Source organism: Phoenix dactylifera, chromosome 5 (assembly GCF_051530095.1).
Source record: "Phoenix dactylifera cultivar Ajwa chromosome 5, Ajwa_hap1_PhDact_Kaust_v1.1, whole genome shotgun sequence".
In the NCBI taxonomy this organism is placed as follows: Eukaryota; Viridiplantae; Streptophyta; class Magnoliopsida; order Arecales; family Arecaceae; genus Phoenix; species Phoenix dactylifera.
The window spans coordinates 6,958,291-6,980,461 of record NC_143194.1 but is presented as its reverse complement, the minus strand read 5'-3'; the positions used below and the strand labels follow the sequence as shown (position 1 = coordinate 6,980,461).

At 37.4% G+C, this 22,171-nt stretch overlaps 2 protein-coding genes across 5 annotated transcripts in view; both read right to left on the bottom strand.

Moving 5' to 3' along the window:
- Positions 1–3,139, bottom strand: part of LOC103715340 (ubiquitin receptor RAD23d-like) — a 33,750-nt gene extending 30,611 nt beyond the window's left edge. For 2 of the 4 annotated variants that reach the window (XM_039129347.3, XM_039129348.3), the window contains exon 1: positions 2,978–3,139. In XM_039129347.3, coding sequence (XP_038985275.1) covers positions 2,978–3,043 — 66 coding nt within the window. In that variant the 5' untranslated portion in view covers positions 3,044–3,139. The remainder of the gene's footprint in view (positions 1–2,977) is intronic. The other 2 variants (XM_008802931.5, XM_008802932.5) reach the window with 1 other exon arrangement.
- A 14,906-nt stretch (positions 3,140–18,045) lies between these two features.
- LOC103715341 (zinc finger protein CONSTANS-LIKE 16) lies at positions 18,046–19,609 on the bottom strand. Its single transcript, XM_008802936.5, has 2 exons — positions 18,596–19,609; positions 18,046–18,492 (listed from the first exon to the last, which is right to left on the bottom strand). The coding sequence occupies exons 1-2, from the start codon at positions 19,514–19,516 to the stop codon at positions 18,268–18,270; spliced, it is 1,146 nt and encodes a 381-aa protein (XP_008801158.3). The 5' UTR covers positions 19,517–19,609; the 3' UTR covers positions 18,046–18,267.
- Positions 19,610–22,171: the final 2,562 nt, after the last annotated feature.

The window sequence follows — 22,171 nt, the reverse complement described above, 5'->3', positions numbered from 1 at the left end:
TAAAAATTTCTTCCTTAAAGTCTCAGACTGCAGGACAATTATGTTACTCAAAAAATAGTAAATTCTTTTTACAAATATAATGAAAAATTTAGTAAACTTATATAGTTTAATTTTTTAAGAAAAATAAAGAACTTAGATAAACGAACCACATTTACAAGTTGCATATTCAACTATCATATAGATTAAACGTATGAGGCTTAATTAACTTGCTGCAGAAACCAGTCAGACATATATTTTCTACACTTTCATTATTATACACTTGAAATATATATTTACGACAAAGCAGGGAATGCATATTAAAAAATATTCGCATCCCCTGTGTCAGCAACGAAACTCAATGGCTTGAATTACAACAGCATAGTTCCTGCTTTATCCACAGTTCTTCCAAATCCTGACAAACTTTAATCACTTAAGTATAATGATCCAAGTATACTCCATACCAAAAATTTCCAGATGTTAGTCTTTGCCTACAAGTCTTGATTCCCATGAAAAGTTGAAAAAACTCTTTCTTTGTGAAAATAATTATCCCAACTTTTATTCCTTGAAATCTGAGACCATCCTTTGCTCTTGACTTACTACAAAAATTCTAATCATAAGGTTGATTCACTTGAGGCCAGAAAGCTATGGTTGAAGAGAAAAAGTTACATGGATTCTTGCATCAATCCAGGTCAACAACTTTGTTGAGTGACAACCATCTCTTAAGGATGTTTAGTGATATGGTTCCTCAAGTCCTATCAATACTGGCTCTGCTACTGGAGGATACGTTAGGGATTCAAGTAACAATTCCTTTACCTCTCTTAACACTTCTTAAACCGATTGTACCAATGAGATTAAGATCATTACATTGCTTAGTTTTTATCATGGTTTGCCATACCAGCCAAAATCGGACGGTACGGAGCTTACCGTATAGTACCATTTCGGTACATGTATATAGTACGGAAGGCGTACCGATACTTGGTATACCGAAAAAATTACATACCATACCGTACCAACACAGTGCTAGTGTATACCAGTACGGGATCCAGTACCGAAACAGCGAACCTTGGTTTTTAACTTTCCATAGAAATGCTAAAAGTTGTCATATATAGAACACAATCAGTAGAAGAATTCAAACAACATAGATTGTGAAAAGAATATATTTGGTGCCTAGACATCATCATTAAAATATCTAAGTATCAACTGTTTCTTCATTTTAACCCCTTTCTCATCTCTGCAATGTTATTCAAAGACATCAATGTTGGACCTTTCCTTCGACCTCTTCATAAAGCAGCAAGGTTTTAACCCACTCACTTCATCTGATTTGTATAAAGCATTTAGGGTATATTTGGTTACTCAGAATAGGGTATATTTTTATAGGTGAAAAAATAGCATATTCTCTTTTCCCCTAAACTTGGATTTGCATGCTTGCTTTATTTCCAGCTGATAATGTCATCAACTTTTATCAAAATTTCTTCTACACTACCTTTCCATCCTCTAGGCTACAAGTGATATTTGATAATTCAGCATCCTTCCTCCAAATCAGCAAACCAATAATAGATTAATGGACAAGATGACTTTGATCTAATCTATCTCCATTAAAATCCTTCCTGTTACATCCAAAATACGATATGGATGATTATACCCACTCTCCATATCATAAATAAACCAAAAGAACTCCTTCACAAATACTTGAACTCCAACGAATGAATCTCCAATGCACATTCATAACTACAACTACAATGCAGACATATCACATTGTGCTCCAAATTCATCCAATGTGCAATAATTTTACCTGATCGAAGTTCTAACTCAACCATCCTTAAAAAATGATTCGAAGCACACTTGCACCCTACAGTAGAACATGGAAGTAGTCTAAACAAAAAAAGAAAGAAGAATTCAGACACTACATTACTCCATATTGAACCCTAAAATTCGGAATTCCATCCAATACAGCAGGAGGGAAAGTAAAATCAAATAGAAATCCACTGTCATAAAACAATTTCCTCAAATAATGGCCTAAGTTCTGTACAATTTTTCACCTTGTTGGTATAAAGGGCATCTTTTAGGGTCCAAAAAAAGCATATGTTCTCTTTTCCTAGTCAAGCATATTGATCGAATATCGTCTTGTCTTATTCCCCAGTGATAATGCCTTCCATTTTAAGCCACACAGAACTTCCTTCTCTAACCCCCCAAACCTCAAAGCTATTAAGAGTTAGTACGTCAGCATGATCCAGCCAATCTCCATTAAAAATCCACCACACAGGTTTGTTAGCAACAAGGATAATTCTCCACGCTTTCTAAATCAGTACAGAAATGTACAACTCCTTCAGGAATATGCAAATCCCGGTAGAAATCTCATGGTCTGAAACTAAAAATATATTGAAATGAGTTTTCCAAATATGCTAAACTAAACAACCAGAAAAATGCAGATTTTTCTCCTAGGAACACTTCGTTCTTTTATTTTTTCCTTCTTCAAACTTCCAAAAAAAACACACAATTATCTACCAATCTATAGTGAAGCCTAATGTACATATGTTACCCGCAACATTCCCAACATCTGCAATCATTAAAAATCTCTCTTAAAAATCATACTTAATTATTTGCCGATGAGACCTACAAATAACTAAATCAATCAACAATTCCTCACAGACTTGTGCCCTAAACTTGTCCAGAAAAACGGTAAAAACAAATATACAGCAAACTTTCTCCAATTAGAGGACTCCCTCTTAAACCCTAGGACTCGGAATTCCATCCCAATTAAGCATCCAGCAAAAAAAACCACTTAATTCCCCCAAATATATTATCAAACTCATAGAACAGTTTGTTAAATCAATCTATTCCACAGCCAACCAAACAAAAGAACACTGCTTAAATCGTATCATACTAACATCAGCAAGACCTCAAAGAATTATAAATTGAGGGGAAAAAAGAGTACTATAAACAGCGAGAGCAAGCGATTCTATGGGAACCATCGAACTAAGAACAGAGGATGGATTACAGTGTCTTCGGGCTTGACTTCGATCTCGAAGTGGGTGCCCTTGAGAGTCTTCACGAAGACCTTCATCTCGTCTTCCGCCGACGCAACCGCTTCTATCTCTCTCTTCTCTGTTCGAGGGCGAGAGCAAGACGGCCGAGAACGGAACAAATACGTATTTTATTTTATATATATATATATATATAGTATTAAAGTATGAGAAAATAGTGATAATTGGTGTAGTCGGTGTCATGATTGTTTCGTTCCCCCTGATATGTCCGTCTCAGTGGTTGACACGTTGCTCCTGTGTATTATAACCAAGATACAGCTTGTTGAGTCAATCCCTTGGTTGACACGTAACCAGTATTCGTGACTCTTTTGGTGTTTTTGTATACGTGGGGCCTTTTTATGGTGACTTTCTGTGGGTGGTGCACTGCGTGCTAACACTTCCAAGCGGCGTGCAGCATGCAATTTTGTAGGATTGAGGTGGAAAGGAAATGTGAGGGAGAGGAATCCTGGATGAGAAGCACAAGGTCTCTCTTTCCCTGAAAAAAGCAAGAACCCAAGAATTCCAATACATGCATCATTCAGAAAGAGAGGACTGAAGATGAGATTGATTAAAAAAAGAAAATCATTGACAATGGATGACATATTTTAATTGGAAAGTAAATATAAACAACTATTAGTAATTTGTTCTACAATGAATGTTTTCAAAAAAATTAGTCAAAAAATTCTTATCCTATTTAGCCAAATAACTTCCCTTTCTCCCACATTGGCATTAAGATGAGAAGGTTCTAAAGGTCACATTCCATAAATTTTGTTTAAGTTAAACTTAAAAAGTAAACTACAGTGAGGATAGAGCTAAATTTATCATTGACCTTAATTCTACAAACGACTCTACTCTCCCCAGTTTCCAACCCTGCTCTGCCACAACCAGAGATGGGCAACGGGCCGTGCCGGGCCGGCCCGGCCCAGGCCCCCCGGGCCCAAAGACTAAACGGGCCGTGCCTGGCACGGCCCGTCCAGCACGGAAGGCCAGCCCGGCCGGCCCCAGGCCCCTCTATTGGTGGGCCGGGCCGGGCACGGCACGCCACGGGCCGTGCCAGGCACGGCCCGTAACGGGCGCAAACGGGCCGTGCCAGGCACGGCCCGCAACGTCTCCAAACGGGCCGTGCCTGGCACGGCCCGTAACGGCTCCAGACGGGCCGTGCCAGGCGCGGCCCGTCTGGAGAGGGGGGAGGAAAATAGCCGTTTCCAACGGCTATTTTCGTGAAAATGACCCTTTTACCCCTCCCAACAGTCCAATAACGGCTGAATTGAGGGGTATTTTGGGAAAAAAATTTTTGGACTTCTATAAATAGCCCATTCCTCCCTCATTCTCACCACACCAAACCTCTCATTCTCTCCTTCTCTACTGCTATTATTTCTCTCTTCTAAAGTGCTCTTCTAGCAATTTAATTTTTAGTTTGTTCAAGTGCTACACAAGAGGAGGTTCCTGTTGAGAAGAGAAGGTCGCTTCTGTTGAGAGCACAAGAGGAAGCTCGGAATCTCGGCTCTGCCTCTGCCCTCCGACCCTCTACTCAATTCCTCCTTGCGGTTAGTTTTTATTTTTTGAATTAATCATAGATATGTCATCTTTTGAGGAAAGTCAGTTTGGCATTCCTGTTTCTGAGGGAGAAGAAACTAATCCCCAACCCCCTGTTCCTAGTTCCTCTAGAACTGGTGAACCGAGTGAAGGTCAAACCTCTTCTCGTAAGAGGACTAGTACTGTATGGAATGAATTTGATAGAGTTATGGTTGAGGGAGTCTGGAAAGCTAAATGTAAAAAATGTGTCAAACTTTATAGTTGTAGTAGTAGTGGGGGAACAGGGCATTTAAAAAGACATCAAGAGAGTCATAGGATGCATGATTCTCATGCTCAAACTCAAAGTACCCTTAATATACAAGGGGGATTACTTGTAGGTAATTTTGCATATAATCATGAAAATCAAAGAAAAGCACTTGTAAAATGGATAGTTAAGGATGAATTACCTTTTAGTTTATGTGAATCTTTTAATTTTGAAGAATATGTTCAATTAAACCTACAACCTGCTTACAAAAGAACTAGTAGGCGTACATTTAGAAGAGTAGCTATGACCAATTTTTTAGCAATGAAACAAAATTTAATTGAAACACTTTCTACTTTAAATGTAAAAATTTCATTAACTTCTGATATTTGGTCAGCATCTGTAGGTAGTAATTGTTTTATTGCCATTACTGCTCATTATATTGATAATGATTGGCAATTAAATAAACGTATTCTTGCTTTTCGTGCTTTTGATTTTCCACATTCTGGGCAACAAATTTCAAATATAATTTATCAAACTGCATGTTCATATAATATTAATGATAAAATTATGTCTATTACTTTTGATAATGCATCTAATAATAATTCTGCTGTTGTATTATTAAAAGACTCATTGCATCCCATATTAGATGGAAATTTACTGCATATTAGATGTGCATGTCATATCTTAAATCTTTCTGTTCAAGCTGGCATGGGCATGATTCAAGATGTGATTTCAAAAATTAGAAATGCAGTTTCTTTTATTCATGCTTCTAGATCAAGACTTCAAGAATTTAAGGAATTATGCATAAATCATGGTAAACGTTTTAAAAAATTTAAACTTGATGTAATTACTCGTTGGAACTCCACATATAGCATGATACATGATGCATACCCATATAAAAATTTATTAAGTGCATATATTAATGATCGTGGATTAGGATTTACATTGACTGAAACTGATTGGAATAAAGGAAAAATTTTGGAAGATTTTTTGCTTAGTTTTTATAATGCTACCAATGTTCTTTCTGGTATTTATTACCCTACTTCATGTTCATTTTTACAACAAGCATATATAATTAGTCAAAAATTTGCAGAACATAGATATGATGATGTTTTAATGCCTATTATTGACCTAATGGAATCTAAATGGAATGAGTATTGGGACAGGATATGTCCTATGCATAACTTAGCTGCTGTATTTGATCCTAGAGTTAAATTAAATGGCGTGCTAATTTTACTTGATGCATACTCTGAAAATATGAATCAAGATGCTGAATCTGCTAAAGATGAGGTAAAAAAACTTCTTTATGATATTTATGCTATATATGATGAAAAAAATCGTGGATTTAGAACACAAATACAAACCTCTATTTCTCCTTCTAGTAGTTCTCGTTCGTCATCTATTTTTTCATTCATTGCACAGAGAAGACACACACATGCTTCAAGTTCCTCTTCATCTTCTTCATCTTTAAGTAGTGAACTAGAATTTTATTTACGAAATGATCTTCATTCTGCATATGATGAAAATCAAATAGAGAATCTAGATGTATTATCTTGGTGGAAGAGTGTTAGAAATCAATATCCTGTTATGTCTGCAATTGCACGCGATTTTTAGCTGTGCCGATGTCCACGGTAGCATCGGAATCCGCTTTTAGTGCAGGTCGGCGTGTTCTTGACGAAAAGAGAAGTAGGATGACGGGCGAAACGGTGGAGATGCTTCTCTGCTTCAAGGATTGGCTGGATGCTGAGGCAAGACTTCAAGATAAAGGTGGACATAATACAACATCCTCTGATGATGATGATACAAACACTACTGAAGACTGAAGACTGAAGACTGAAGAGTGAATACTGATTCACTGAATCACTGATGATTAGTAAGATTTCTTAATTTTTTATAATTGTACATTTTTATTGTATTCTGGAGGTCCGACCAAGGTCCAAACCTCGGCCCTTTCTTAGTTTCTTATTGTATTCTAGAGGTCAGACCAAGGTCCAAACCTCCCTTCATGTACCATTTTGATTTAAATTAATAAACTGGTAGGGGTCTATGCCAAACCCCCCACCATTAAGGTGGCTTTATATTCATAAATCATAAATTCTTAGTGTTCAATATTTATTAATTTATTAAAAAAATTTATGAAGCATTAATTTTTATCGGGCCGAGCCGGCCCCAGGCCCGCGTGCCAGCCCGGCCCAGGCCCTTATGGGCCGTGCCGTGCTGGCCCGCGGGCCGTGCCGGCCCGCGGGCCGTGCCGTGCTTGGCCCGCGGGCCTAGACCGGGCCGTGCCGGCCCCGGCCTGGCCAGGACCCTCTAGCCCAGCACGGCCCTCTCAAAGGGGCCGTGCCAGGCACGGCCCGGCACTGTAGCTGGCGGGCCGTGCCAGGCACGGCCCGCTTCGTGCCGTGCCGTGCCGTGCCGTGGGCGGCCCGGCCCAGTGCCCATCTCTAGCCACAACTCCAATAAAAGTATGCTTCCATAGTCCTTAAAGTGCAGCAACATTCCTTAAAATACTATAAAAATTTTGAATTTTCCATCACTTTTAAATTGATTTGGCCGCTTGAACAATTTTTTTGAGATAATTAGAACTCTTATGCTCTCCCTTAAACATAAAAGATTCGTTTTTCCTTTGTCTCTTCTTTAAATTCTTACCTAAGAGTCTCTATTTTATCTTCTTGTCTTATCATATATGAAAATCCAAAAAAAAATGCCACTATTTCCAGCTATTTCATAAAAAATATTTATAGTGCATAGAACAAATATATACTGATATAATTGTTTATACTGCATAGAATAAATATATACTGATATGATTATATACTGATATAGTATTGTACTATCTAATATACAACACTAATCGTTGATTATAACAGGCATGCAACCAATTTGCTAGAAACTGCTAAATCTAATCAACAGTTTATATGTATATTGGAAAAATAAAGAACAGGAGAAGGAAAAAGGCAAGCAATACAAGCAAAGAGAAGTATTGGAATGAATTAAATTGTGAGAAAAGAAAAGCTTGAATCAACTTTAAAATCAATCATAGAATTATTTTTGAAATAACTTCTGTGCAAACCATAGAGGGGCCATGGCCCCGTCTAAGTCCAAAAAATTTTGTAATGTAGACATTATGGCTCTTCTAAGCCCAAAAATTTCTCCATGATCCGCCCACCCCCATCTAAAAAAAAAACTTGAAGTTTAAAAAGAAAATAGTTGGAATTCCATACGTTCAATCTTGGACCTTTGGTATCCCATAGCCGAAGAGATGTGTCCTTTAATAGGTTATTAGAGTCACTCTCAAACTTAGGTAGGGCGTTTTTATTCAGTACAGTAATCTTAAGATTGATCTTCCCTAAATGAATGAAAGTCTCCATCATCTTTCGATGTTCGACTAGCATTTTTTCTCTATCTTCAACTTTTAGAGACTTGATCAGTCTGGTATTGCTAGTATTCACATGATCACATCATTAGAAGATAGTCCTGCCTTACAGTAGTCTATTGTCTCTAGTCTCTTGAATCCATGCCAGAAATTCTCTTATTGTTGAACCAACTCCTCCAACCAAAAACTGACCCATCTTCTTTTACTATAGCAGTAAAATTGTGTTTCAAAATATAAAAGTTCTTTATTCTTCAAGTTATCAAACTTTTGCCTCCATTCAAGCTCGAAACCGAGCCTGTGTCTGACCAATACTCTGTCCGCCCAATATATGTTCGCATTGAATTGTTGAACTTCTTCTTTTGGCTTCTTTGCCACTCACGATCTCAAGTTTGTTGAAGCCACGTTCACCTCCACTTCGGAGAAAGGATTACCATCTACCAGCATGATTGCCTTATCATTCTCTGAAAATTTCAATCTACCATCCATAATGGCTTTCCAAATGACATTGCAAAGGACTATGTAGTTGCCAGTGTGATTGCTCCATTTGTTATGCCATTTACAAAATATCTTCTCCTGTAACTCTTTAGTTGGAAGGATTTTATATCCCTCGGATAGTTGTATTTGCCGATCCTTAATCAAATAATCAAAAATATGTTCAATCTTCATGATATCAAAAGAATACTTCATATCTCCTTTTGAAACTAGCTCTCCAGACATTGCCTGATTCTATAAGATTAGCCTACTCAAAACCTTGTAGATATACGACTTGCCAATGAGAATCTCTGCTCCATAAATTTTGTTACAGTCATCTTTATCGAAGCAACATTGATCAAAATCATCAGTCTCTAGGGTCGAAACTTCAAAAATTGGGATGTCTTTTTCTGTTCCTTCTCCCATAAGATGGCCCATAATTAACTACTTGAGTGGTTAGCTGGAAGATATCTACAAACTCCTACCTAGTGAACTTCTTCCTTAATTCTAGGTTCAAGCTATTCTGTGCAATTCTCACATATTCGACCAAGGTAATAATGGTTTCGAACCCTCTTAAATTTGGTCATAAACTGCTCCACAAACTCGCCAAGTTGTTGTACCAGTTTTGCCAAATCAGCGACCATACTTTGGACTTAGTTTTAATAGAACTATACATAAAATTAAAACTTCAAATCTTGCATTGTCAAAATTGAGTTCAGAGGTAGATGCACGTACCATGTAAAGGACAATCCATTTAGTGAATTCAAAAATAGATGAATCTTCAACAAATCATTGGCACCAATTTCGCTGCACTAGATTGAAAATTGGTCACTGTGCTCGATAGGAGATATATTATTATCCTTCAGAAACCTTAAATATTCCGAGACCTTATAACCTCTAGAGAACTCTTAAGCTTGGTCATGCTAATCAAGGTATGTTTTTAGTACACCAACCTTAAATAGGCTGATAAGTTCATCATAAATGAACTTGGACCATCTCGGCCAACTAAGCCACACTTAGGAAGTTCTCTTTCTCTACTCAATAATTGGCAAGTTGAGTAGGAAATACTAGCCCGAGCATTGATTGATAGAGTGGGTTGCAATACATTTGGAAGATAACTTAATTATATTGTTGTTGCCTCTTGATATAGAAGTTCAGTGCCATAGGTTGTTGAGATGGAGATGGTGGTACCCATTGAGGAGGTTGCCTCCCAGCAACAATTGGGTGCTATAGGTTAGTGTAAGGCATGGCATTGGCGACATCCACTGAAAAGGTTGCTCCCCGACCTTTGGTGCAGGCATGGGCTATGCCCTGGAATTTTTGACGACCCACTCTTGTAGCCAAAACTGGCATTGAGAAGACACCACCGACATTTTTTTGAACAACATTATGAGGATCAGAATGGCTAGCACCCACCCTAGGCTCAAACAACAGCCATGCAAGAACCGCAGTATGATGAGCTACATGCTCGGTTTGGCCATCGAGAGCACTTACTCTCAAAGTAGTTTCTTCATCATCCCAATCTTAGGGACCCAAGATTTCACCATGATAGAATTCAGCCTTACCCTTCTCATAGAATAAAAGCTTCTGAAAATCAGACCTTTTCAAGAGTATGACACTTCCGTATTATAAAGATTGAGGGGCTGAAACATGATCAACCAGATTCGCCGCATTGTATACCAAAGTGAACTACAACACAGAATACCGACTAATAATAATTGAAACAAGTCACTCGACCTATTTCACGACTAATTTAGAAGGAAGCTTTTTGTTGTTCCATGAACGACCTTAACACTGCAGCCATCTGATACGTAGCAACTTTCAACAAGTTGTGCTGATTCTCATACATATGAAACTTAATTTGTGTGACCATATCATCAAGGAGATTGGCGGAAGAATAAGTGACCTCTATCTGAGGAGTATGACTTTCATGGCCACGCTCCCTAAAAGCAGTTGAGCCAACTTGATCACCGAAGTTATCAACTCTCTACGAAGCTAAATGAGGTAATTAGACAACCTACTTGAGAATACATAGGTTTCTTGGCATGATAAGATAGATTGTATGGTATTCCGGCTGTTGGAACATCAATATTCTTTCTTGGTGGCATGATGGTAGCTACATAACTATCCAAGCAAGCATGCCAAAAGAACTTGTTAGCATTATATCTCTCTTCGACCATTAGGGGAAGGAGACAATCATGCTAGAAAGCTTGTTAACTGTCAAAGAGATGTGACAAATCTCATAGCTTAGATTATGGTATATGCACTGGCATGTCACCAATGTTGGATTAATCGAAAATTGGATGATCATGAGAGTAGCATGGGTCTTGGCCTTCAAAAATTTTCACTACTGTCATACTGCCCATTCAAAAGAAGGATAGGGTAAGATAGGGTGTGGTGGGTCTACAACCAAAGTACTTTGCTCCTATTCTAACTAGTAAATTAGAGTCCTACGTACTGAAAAACTAAAAACAAAAATCTACACATAATGATAAAGCAAAGATAATTTAAAGATAGAATGAGTTCATTGATTGCTAAAAGGGTGTCCCTCGTTTAGGTTACATACAATTATTTGTACATATAACGAAAACTATTAAATAACCAATGAGTTTCTATAATAATCCATGTTGGCTTGCCATGATCTTCAGCAGTTTCAGAAGTTCGTCCCATGATTCCATATATTTCGTGCATGGCATAACGGCAAGCGGTCCCAATTTCGTTCCAAAATAAAGTTAATATCCTTTGGATTGTATCTCTATACATTATGGTCAGTCATGGCTGACTCCTACTCTTGCGACCTAAATTTCTATACTTGTCATGATCAAACTATTGTGGCCAAATTTTGTTAGGTCTAGCAGGGATCCATAGCCTCATCCATATGGTACTTGTTCACAACCACCATCTAAGTTGCTAAAATGAGGTGTAAACAATTAGCATAGCATTGATTCCATACATATGCAATTTTTTAGTTATTAGGTCCCGAAGGATCCATATAAAGTGATTAGATTACCTAGTAGTCGATGCTTGTGAATTCGATAAAATAATATTCTATACTTTATAGTATTTTATTAAATTATTTGAAAAATAGTTCCTGTACAAAATTGCACAAGTTATTATTATAATTCCAAATTTATTTGTATATGAAATCTCTACTATTACATGAATTCAATTCTTAATTGCATGACTGCTAATTAGCTGCATGGTTTTTATCCATTGTATATAAATTTTATTATATTATACAATCAAATCAAGCATGAAGATATATTTGTTGAATGTTCTATTGTAAAATCAAGTGGTATGTTGTATAATATTGTAGATTTCACATATTCAGGAAAATGTTATTTTTCTGAAAATTACTGTTTGGATTATCTAAGAAATTTTAAACATTTGGAAAAGAGTACTTTTATTTATGTATGCATGCCTATTTTTTGACTCTCAGCCATACTAAATTATGCACCCCATTAAAGGGGGTAAGTGCTGGCACTTTAACTATTTCGGAACTTGATTATGATAAAAGTACACCATAGAGATTAAATATGGTCTCGTGATCTCCACTATTGGTGCTAAATGTTGTTTCATGATCTACATTGCAAGAGTTAAATGCAGCCTCTTGACCTATGATGTAAGGGTTACATGTGGTCTCGTGATTACTATTGCAAAACTTGATTAGATTATTATACAGACCTATGCTGCAGGGGTTAAAAGTGTTCTTGTAACCTATGCCGGAAGGGTTAAAAGTGTTCTCATAGCCTATGCTATAGGGTTAAATGCAGTCTTATGATCTAGTTGTAGGGGTTAAAAGCAGTAGTAGTCTTCAACTGTAGAGTTGAAACGTATTTGAAAACTTGAAAACCATGATTGAATATGTGAATGCAACTATATTTTTTAATATGGTATTGGATATTTATTTTACCTTGATAAAAAAATGTATTATTTCACAATGTAGATTTATTGAAAACAAATATTTGCGGTCTCTACTTGCAAATGCATTATTTTTATATAATTTTGTTGAGTTAAATTATTTAATATGGCTTGATCAAATTACATAAAGTGGATTGTTACTTACTAAATTGCCAAGCTCATTATTTGCACTTACTTTCTTTCAGATTTAAGGATTAAAGACTCATTTGATATCAGTTTTTGGGAAGAGCACATAGAGCAAGGCCGTCTTTGTAGTTAAAATAGATCTAATTTTGGTTAGTTTCTATGTTAAAATGTTGTATGTAGATTTTTTTTAAATATTTTAAAGAATATAGATGCACCCTGCTATGACTTATGAAAATTTCTTTGGACATACATAATGTTTTTTTAACTTGAGAGTTTAATTACAACATAGTCGTTTTGATCATCACTACTACCTATGGATAAATTATATTGGTATTAGATTATTTTAAATTCATTAATAGGTTGAAAGCTTAACATACTTATATGGTCAACTCCTGTGAATATGCGGCAGCTATCATGCCCTCGGATTATGATTTTTCAACTAGGGTGCGACTTTCACTGTATTTGATAATCAATTTGCAAGTTGCACCAATCCTATCCTACCACTTGATAAGTTTATATGTTTGTAATGGAAAACTCGTAGCATTAGTCCAAAATAAATTCAACAGTATTGCATGTTTCATGATGATGTGGTCCGAATCTGACCTCCAATCATAGGCTTGACATATAGCATCGAGGAGACATATTTTAGTTGGACTTAGATTCCTGCACGAGTCTAGATAAGAAAAGCCGAGAGTTAGCTCTTCACTCGGCTCTGGACTCTAGTCCAAACCTGATGGGATGGAGACTCTTTATCGATAAAAGATGGCTCGAGGCACCAAGTATGCACTACCCCATACATATTGCTTTGCTATACTCTCTACTCTCTTTCAAGACTCTCTCCCTCTTCTCTATTATTCCTAAAAGCCCTTTCTTCTAATTTAAGCATCGAAAAGCTCTTCTCTGTTATCCCTCAAAGCTCTTTTCTCTAATTTAAGAATCAAAGGGCCCTCCGTTGAATGAGCTCCAGCGACCTTCAAACTTTTTTCTTTTCCTATATGCAAGTTGTTTAGAGCCGATCATCATCTCTTCATCCACCGCACAGATCTATCAGCAACTATGAGACCCAAAGACTGGACCTGGTCCACTTGACCGACTCAGCCCTTTAGCTTTGGGCCTCATGTGCGTCACACTTGAGGGCAACCGGGAGGAAGACTTCAGCTGGAGTCTTCTTCCACCCCAATTGCGATGAAGATAAGAGGTTCATGGCGATTCTGAGACCGCTCGAATAAAGCTGGGATCATCTGTTTAAATACCTTCTCCTCCTCGTCCTCCTCCTCCTCCTCCTTTGAGTTCATCCAAGGTCGAGCCACCGAATCCCAACTCCTCCTTCGATTTGGTTCTTCTTCTTCCTCGATTTGTCTCCAGAGAAGGAGATCCACCAGAACCACTCACTGAACTAAGGTATGATACACCTTTCCTCTCATTATCTCTCTTCTGATGTTGTGGCTTCATTGCCTCATTTTGGGATGGTGAATCGCCAAAATAGGGGAGCCCTATTTCAGTCTGTTTTCTCTCATATCGACCCTTGTTCACCATCGTCAGCCGTCGAGGTTGGTTGATCCTGCCTTGCTGCCTCCTACTGCCTTCAAGGCTCGCCATCATGACTGCCCTTGGATCCAATCAAGAAGGGAGAAACAAATCCTCTATTTTGGAGAAGAAGAAGAGAGAGTCTCTCTCATCTTTTTCTCTCCTCCCTCCTCTCTTCTCTCTTTTTCTCTTTTCTCTCTCTACTCTCTAGGATAGTTGAATCCAATAGGGACGTCACAGTGATTTTGGATTGACCCTGATGAATGGCTTAGATCTATAGGGCGGCATGTCAGCCCCCATCCTAGTTCCTACCAAACATTATTAGATTGGATTGCCTCGATTCTTATTGAACTATCTGTATCCTAGTTCGACCATGATTCGATGAACATGGGGTTGTCGGGCACACCCGCTGGTCAACCTTATGAAGGTGTTAGAATTTAAGATTTTTATAGTTATAATAAAATTATAATAGAAAATATAATTTTAATAGAAAATATAATTTTTGGATATTAGGCTTTAAGAAGAATTTTTGAAATTAATTGATCTATTAGTTTGATTGCATTTGCAAAATAAATAATGTATCACTTTTTCTAAATTTATCAGCAATCATTAAATTATTATATTCATAACTTTTGAGTAGTATTATTTATAATGCATGAATTTGTTGGATACTATATTATTACATTAAATATTATTTTAGAATATCATGATGATATATGTTCTTATTATGGATATGATTGATTGATTTTGACACCGCATGATTTTAGAACTAAAATATAAAATCTAAAACTAATTGAATGTCGACCTTACTATGTTGAGGACCTCGTCAATGGGAAAAATACGTTGGCATATGATTTATCCTAAATATCGTGTCCAAGATGATTAGTGGCATGGCACCAGCAAACTAGTAGTCCTGAAGGACTTTGTTGTAAGATAATGTATAGCTCACCGCATAAGAATTAGTCGGCGTTATGATTCTGCCATAGAAAACATGTGGTTATAGCTCAAGAACAGTAAGATGAATTGAGTATTTGAAAGAATTTAAATTTATGAACAGAATTTAATATTTTAAAAAAGATTTGATTTGCATATATACTTATTTTCTGCAAAGTATTATCTATCTCATTGCCTAGTTTATTTAGCTAAGTGATCATTGCTTATTGGGCCGCTTAACTCATTATACTATTTTTTTAGTTTTTATTTAGATTCAGAGAACTAGCCTGCCAGAATTTTCAATATATAAAAATAATTAGAATAACTGTGGCACAACTTATATATGTTAGATTAGAGTTTATTAAATTGATGTTTTACCTTAGATTAATGTTAGAATTATGAGACATTGTAAGTTGAGTTAGTTAATGAAATAAAGTTTGCCTATTATTAGTTATATTATTCTACTGCATATTTATGATATCATGTTGAGATGCCTTGCATACTTGTGGAAAGAGTTTTCTATGAGTATACGGTGGTTGCTGCAACCACCGGTGCACGATCTCGGGTCGGAGGCGTGATAATTAAAATGGTATAAAAGCATTAATAGATAAAATCTAAGACAAGAAAATCTGACATAGGGTGAGTGTAGGTGGGTAGACACTAGGAATATTGGGACGTAAATCTATGTCGATCGCATTGTAAGTTATTTTAAAGATTTTCTATTAAGCCTTATGATTATATATAAAAAGGTTACTAGGAAATTATGATAAAATTTATTTATGAGGTTTGATACATGATAGAAGGTTGGGCAATCTATGAATCAAGTTATAATTATTTAGATTTGGATCTAAATTAAGTGCAAGAGGATAGGAATATTACCAAGCATTGTGATTATTTGTTATTTAAGTGAACTTGAAAACTCAAAAATTGATATGGAGGTATACTGTGATATTGCTTAATTTTGAATATAATTTTTTGAGGCAAATTAAGATCCATTTATATGAAGTTGTTTAAGATTTGGGATATGAAAGATTTTTATGGTACCTGATTGGAATATTCTTTGAGGTTTGAAACTATATGTGGATTATGAATGAAACTAGCATATAACAGAAAAATATGCTTGGTGATTCTGCAAAAAGATTATTTTCTTATTAAAAAAATATTTTTATTTTGAGATCAATAAAGTATTCATCTTGGTGGAATCATTAATAATTTTTATTACTAACTTTGGATCCAAATAAAAGATCTTATTTATGTCTATCGGAGATCGTGGTGTGTAATAAACTTCAATTCAAAGTTTGGGCTAATAGGTTGATATAGGGATCTTTTGCTAATGTTTTTGAGGTTGCTGATAAAATCTAGTTTTGTGTAAAAAATTTGAATTTTTTAGGCTTGCATCATTATCATAGAAGATTTTTAATAAATGCTAAAGATCTCGATAAAGAAAACTCTAGGAGAGATGACTAAGTCAATTTTACTAATATCTATTGATTTAAGGTCATCTAGCTTGGTGGAGCATTCAGAAAATTTTTTGGGTTGTTTTTATTTGTAGAAGTTTGACTTGAAATTGTCTAGTTAAGTTGATAGGAGAATTAAGATTTAATTTATTTTGAATTATAGTAACTAGCCTATATGAGAATTTTGAATGTATTAATTGACTCGAAGGTTAATCTAAATGGATGTGTTTGAGGTAAATTAGGAGACGAGAATTAAATGTTTCTTTTTGGGCTTTATTTGAAAATTAAAATTGTGGATCTCTTTAGTTCATAATACAAGGTAGTATTTTGATTAAAAATTATCAGTGAATCCAAAGAATTTTGGTGGTTTGAATCAGAGTGCGCAACAAAAACATAGTGGCTTGAATTATTTTTTTAAGTTGATCAGAAGTATTATCCTTTTGATTTGGCAAGTTTTAACAACAAAAGAATTGATTTATTTTCTTATATAGTAGGATTTTCTTGATAAATGAAAGGATAATATTTTGATTTTTTTGGATGTCGCTACACTATCTTAGGTTTTCCAATTTTATGTCATGCTAAACAAATTCTTAGCAACTTGACACTAGAATTAATTGATCATCGATTTTTGATCTTGGATCTAGAATATCTTGGTGTAGACATGTTTTCTCCTAAATTTGAAGCTTGCACTTCTTCAATAAATATCATCCCTCTATCTAATTGAAAGAAATTGAGGTTATCAATCGATTTTGATGAATATTTTACTAGGGGTGGATTAGAGTTGTTTATGATCTAATCTTGTGATAGATCGGTTAATCAAGAGCAGTTATTATTTTGACAAACAACTTGATATTCTTATTCAAAATTAAAATGTTGATTTTCATTTATAATTAGAGAGAAACTTGATTTACATCATCTACAAAAGAATCAAGTCTGAAGGTATTGGACCTTATTCCTCTGATAAGATCTAATGATGAAGTTGGATTGATAAGTAGAACTATTGAAAACTTGAGGATAAGATTAGAACTATATATTTCTAACTTTTTGAAAGCGTAAGAAAAGAAAATTTCGTGGATGAAATTTTTTTTAAGGGAGGAATGTGAAACCTAGAGACTGGGCCCGATCCACTTGACTGGCCCAGTCTCTTGGCTTTGGGCCTCACGTGCATTGCGATGAAGATAAAAGGTTCATCACAATTCTGAGACCGATCAGATAAGGCTGGAATCATCTATTTAAAGATCTCTTCCTCCTTTTTCTTCGAGTTCATTCGAGGTCGAGCCATCAAATCCTAACTCCTCCTTCAGTTGGGAGGGGAGTTTTCTATGAGTATGCGATGATTGCTGCAACTCCTGGCACACGATCTCGGATAGGGGGCGCGACATCTATCTTCCACCTCTCATGTCAGATTTTGGATATAATACATGCCATGTGTATTCAACGGGGGAAATGAAGCAGCATTCAGAAGTCATCTATTTGCTGGCCGGGATTGTAGAGTGTTCTTTTTCTTTTTTCCATTTTGGTTTTTTTTAACGAACTTACGTGAAAAATAAAAACCAAAAGTTGCCGAAGAGGTTAAAAGAAAAAAAAAACAAAAGTAGGATTATTTTACAGGGGTGAACAGGGACAGCAACTGATCAGCTCCCTTTCCATTCCATTTAGGGATAGCAATTACTATTACGCCGGTCCAGCAAAAGCCGGTGTCGGCGTAACGAACGCCCGCTTCACAAAGCGGCCCTTCATCCGCGGCCGCTGCTCCGCGTTCAGCCTCCGCACCTCGTACCGTATCTTCTTCGCGAACATCCTCGTCCTCCGCTTCTCCCTATACCTCGTCACCTTCGCCTCCCTTCCCTGCCGCCCTCCCCCCTTGTCTTCTTCTCCTCCCTCTCCCACCCACATACCCTATAAAAATATAAATTAGCCATCACGTAATCAAAACTTTACCCCATCAACCAAATATTAAATAACACAAGCATAATTAAGCTTAACTGAAGAAGTGAAGTACCATGTCGCCTGGCCAGCGGCAAACATTCAGGTTAAACTGTGGCCGCTCTCCATTAGTCCACGGTGAACTGGACCATGCCTCCATGATTGCCTCGTAGTCGAGCCTGAGTGCAACCTTCTTGCTGGATCCCGCCTTCTCTCCCTCCTCGGCCTCCTCTCCCTTCTTCATTGACTGGCAACTGAAACTGAGGTCCGGCCTCTCCCTCGAGGTGGCCATCTTCATATCATTGTCCAGCTCAGGCTTGGTGCCGTGCTCGGACGAGTTCTTGCTGTTGTCGAGCCCCCGACCAAGGAGGCTCTCCATTTTGGTCGCGAATTCCGCAAGCTCATCGTCCGATGGGACAAACCCGACAGTCCCGCTCCCCGTGGCATCCACGGGCGAGATGTAGGTGATAGCGTTGTCCGGCAACTGCGCGACCGCCAGCTTCGTGTCTTCACCTGATGAATTCGAGTCATTTAGACTGGGTGGGGAGCATAGCTCAGCGAGCATGGGATCAAAGACTGGAACACAATAGAGGAGCTGCTCCTCCTCGCTGCAGTTCCCGTCGGTTGAACTCTCTAGGAGGTCCGGCGCCAGCGGTTGCGCCGGCTTCGTTTGCTGGCGAGGCCGCGGAGTTCGCGCCTTGCGCTTGAGCCACCCCAAGATCAACTCCTCGGTTTTAGCTTCCATAAATGACGAGTAGTAGGAGGTAGCGGGTTTGAGGCGATCGCGTTGGTGGCGGCGGGCGACGGGGTTGGCAGAGTGGACGGAGGAGTCGCAGCTCTGGCATAGAAAAACGTCATCGGCAGCACAGTACCAGCGCGCTCGGCGGCGAACGCATCCGTCGCATGCTCGAGCCATCTTGCCGGCGATGGCGCTTGCCGCAGACTGCTGCTTCTCGGAACGGCTCATGGTAACAAAGTCACGGCTTGGAAATATCATGGAGTTGGATCTTCATATAAAGAAAGAGAAAGGAAGGGTTGGAATTATGGTGGGCGGCGATGGCGACCAACGGGTGCGCTTTTGGGACGGCGGTGGGTTGTTAGGGGCCCTGCGCTTTTTGGAGAGGGGAACCTATCAAGAGAAGGAGAGGGACAGGTTTTGGGGCCCACGGAGGGGCCTTATCTGGAAGGAGATTGGTGGGGTGGAGATGGTCATCTTTTCTTTGGGCTGTCATTGGATGAGTGTACCTGCAGCGGGATTTCTCGTGGGACCCAGGAGGTGAAATGGATCGAAGGGGTGGTTGGTTGGTTGCGTTTCACACCGGAGCAAGTCTTGGTTTCAACTTTATTGCCTCGGTGTTCGGTGGCACTGATGACATGTGGGTTAGGGAAGGGGAGTATTTCCGATCTGGAGTAGATTCCTGTACTAATCTCTTAAGGGCTCGTTTGGTTCGCGGGAAGTACTTTCCCTTCTAGGAATATGATTCCTGGAAATTAGATTCCTAGGAAGAGGATACCTAGGAAAGTACTTTTGGCATGTTTGGTTAACCATGGAAAAGTGACAAATTTCTAAAGTGCTTATGTTTGGTTGACCATCCACTTTCCTGAGAAAGTTATGTATAATTCCTATTATGCCCTTAATAAAAATTAGATCTTTAATGCCTCTTTAATGCTTCTTTAATGCTGAAGGGTCTTTTTGGGAAAAAATAAAAAAGGAGTAATTCCCACCTCATGGGAAAGTAACTTTCTCATGTTTCTCATGGGAAAGACTTTCCCATGAAATGTGGGAATCATATTCCCATGGGAAAGTAACTTTCCCATCTCTCTCCTTTGAAAACTCCAACCAAACAATAGGCATTTCATTACTTTCCCGTTGACTACACTTTCCTCCCTCCTTTTCCTGCGAACCAAACGAGCCCTAAGTCTTTGCTGATGCCTTTCTTCGGCGTTAGGTGGCACTGGTGAAATGTGAGTGAGGGAAGGAGAGGGGTTCTAATCTGGAGTAGATTCTTATACATTTTGATGCTTTAATCACAGAAATAAATTGTATTCAAGTCTCGTTATAACCATTAAGTGGGAAAAAAGTGAAATGCACTTGAGCTACCACGTGTCTTAATTATTTTGTGCATGAACTTAAAGACCAAAGATCCTATGTGGTGTGTTATTTGCACCGTAGATTGTTGTGCAGTACACTATAGCTATCATGAGAAGATGGATGGCCATCAAATAAGACCCATCATGTATAACATATAAGACGATCTTATATGATGGCTGTCTATTTTATGATAGAAGCTGTCAAGTGCTACACAACACTCTGCGGCATAAACCCGTGTTGGAAGTCTCCTTCCTTTAATAGTTTGTAATGTTGACCGGGATTTTAGTCCCACATTGTTTGTGTAGAGTTTTTTAGATAGCTTTATAAGCATTCATATCCTACACATGTTAAAGTAACTTTTTGGTGGGAAGTTGTGAAGGAAGAGCCAATATTATATTATCAAAAATTGGCACTTGGCACTTGGATATGTAAAAAATTCATATTAGCAGTTTTTATCCGTACACTATTCCAAAAGTTGTGTTGGTTCAGAGTTTAATTCAGGGTTATAAATTGCCAATGTTCTTCACCGATTAAGATAACTTCTTCTACAAAATCTTTCATTCCGTTGTTCTGGGGAATCCTAGTTTTGCTAGCTAGGATTTTATTTCGATTTTGTTGTATCCCGGAGCGAATTTGCTGGATCACCAACAGCAATATAGTGGGGGCAAAATTCGCTTAAGGACAATGTTAATTCACGCTTCAATACCGGTTTCAAATATTAGAAATCCTCCTGTTCCAACAACCCGCACACCACAAGATCCATTCTTGAAACTAAATGATATGCACCATGAAGTGTGGCAACTGTGTGCTAATTTAGTGTAAAGTACTAAATAAAACTACATTGTCAATCATAAAATTTAGTTCTAAATGTTTACATATTTTGATAAAAATGAAAAATGAATGTTGTTTATAAGCCATTTAATATCAATTATTACATTTATAAAGTTGGCTAATTTCAGTTTGGAAATTGAATCTGAAAATTTCAGCCATTAAACGAGAATGTTTCGATTTTATATCTCATTCACTGGCCGGTTACAAATTTGAGAATATTCTCATAATGATTTTAGTTTTATATTTTAAATTCTCATTTATTGATCGGTTACACATTTGAGAAAATACACAAAAAAATTTGTTAAATTGAGATGCTCCCCATTAGCCTATAAATAGAGCAAGACCGAATCTACAAAGGCTTTAGAAAAATTTCAGCTTTAGTTCTTCTTGTTTGCTATTGTCTCTCATATTATCAAATACTTTTTATATTATCAAATACTTTTTCTATTCTTTTTCATTAATATTTTCTAGGTAAAGAAGGTACTATTTGAAGAACTTTGCATCTTACAAGTAGTGTAGACTTGTAAGGTATACGGTTGAGTGGCTAGGCTCATTGTATCCTGAGAATGGCATGCAAAATTTATTGATCTACTGCATTGGAAAATTCTATGGATGGTACGTATCATCTAAAGAGAGTGACCTAGCTCCTGCCTTGGACTCTGCTATCTTTGTTAGTTATAATTATTTAGAAGCAATTTCTATGCAATTCATGGAATATTTCTCCAATTT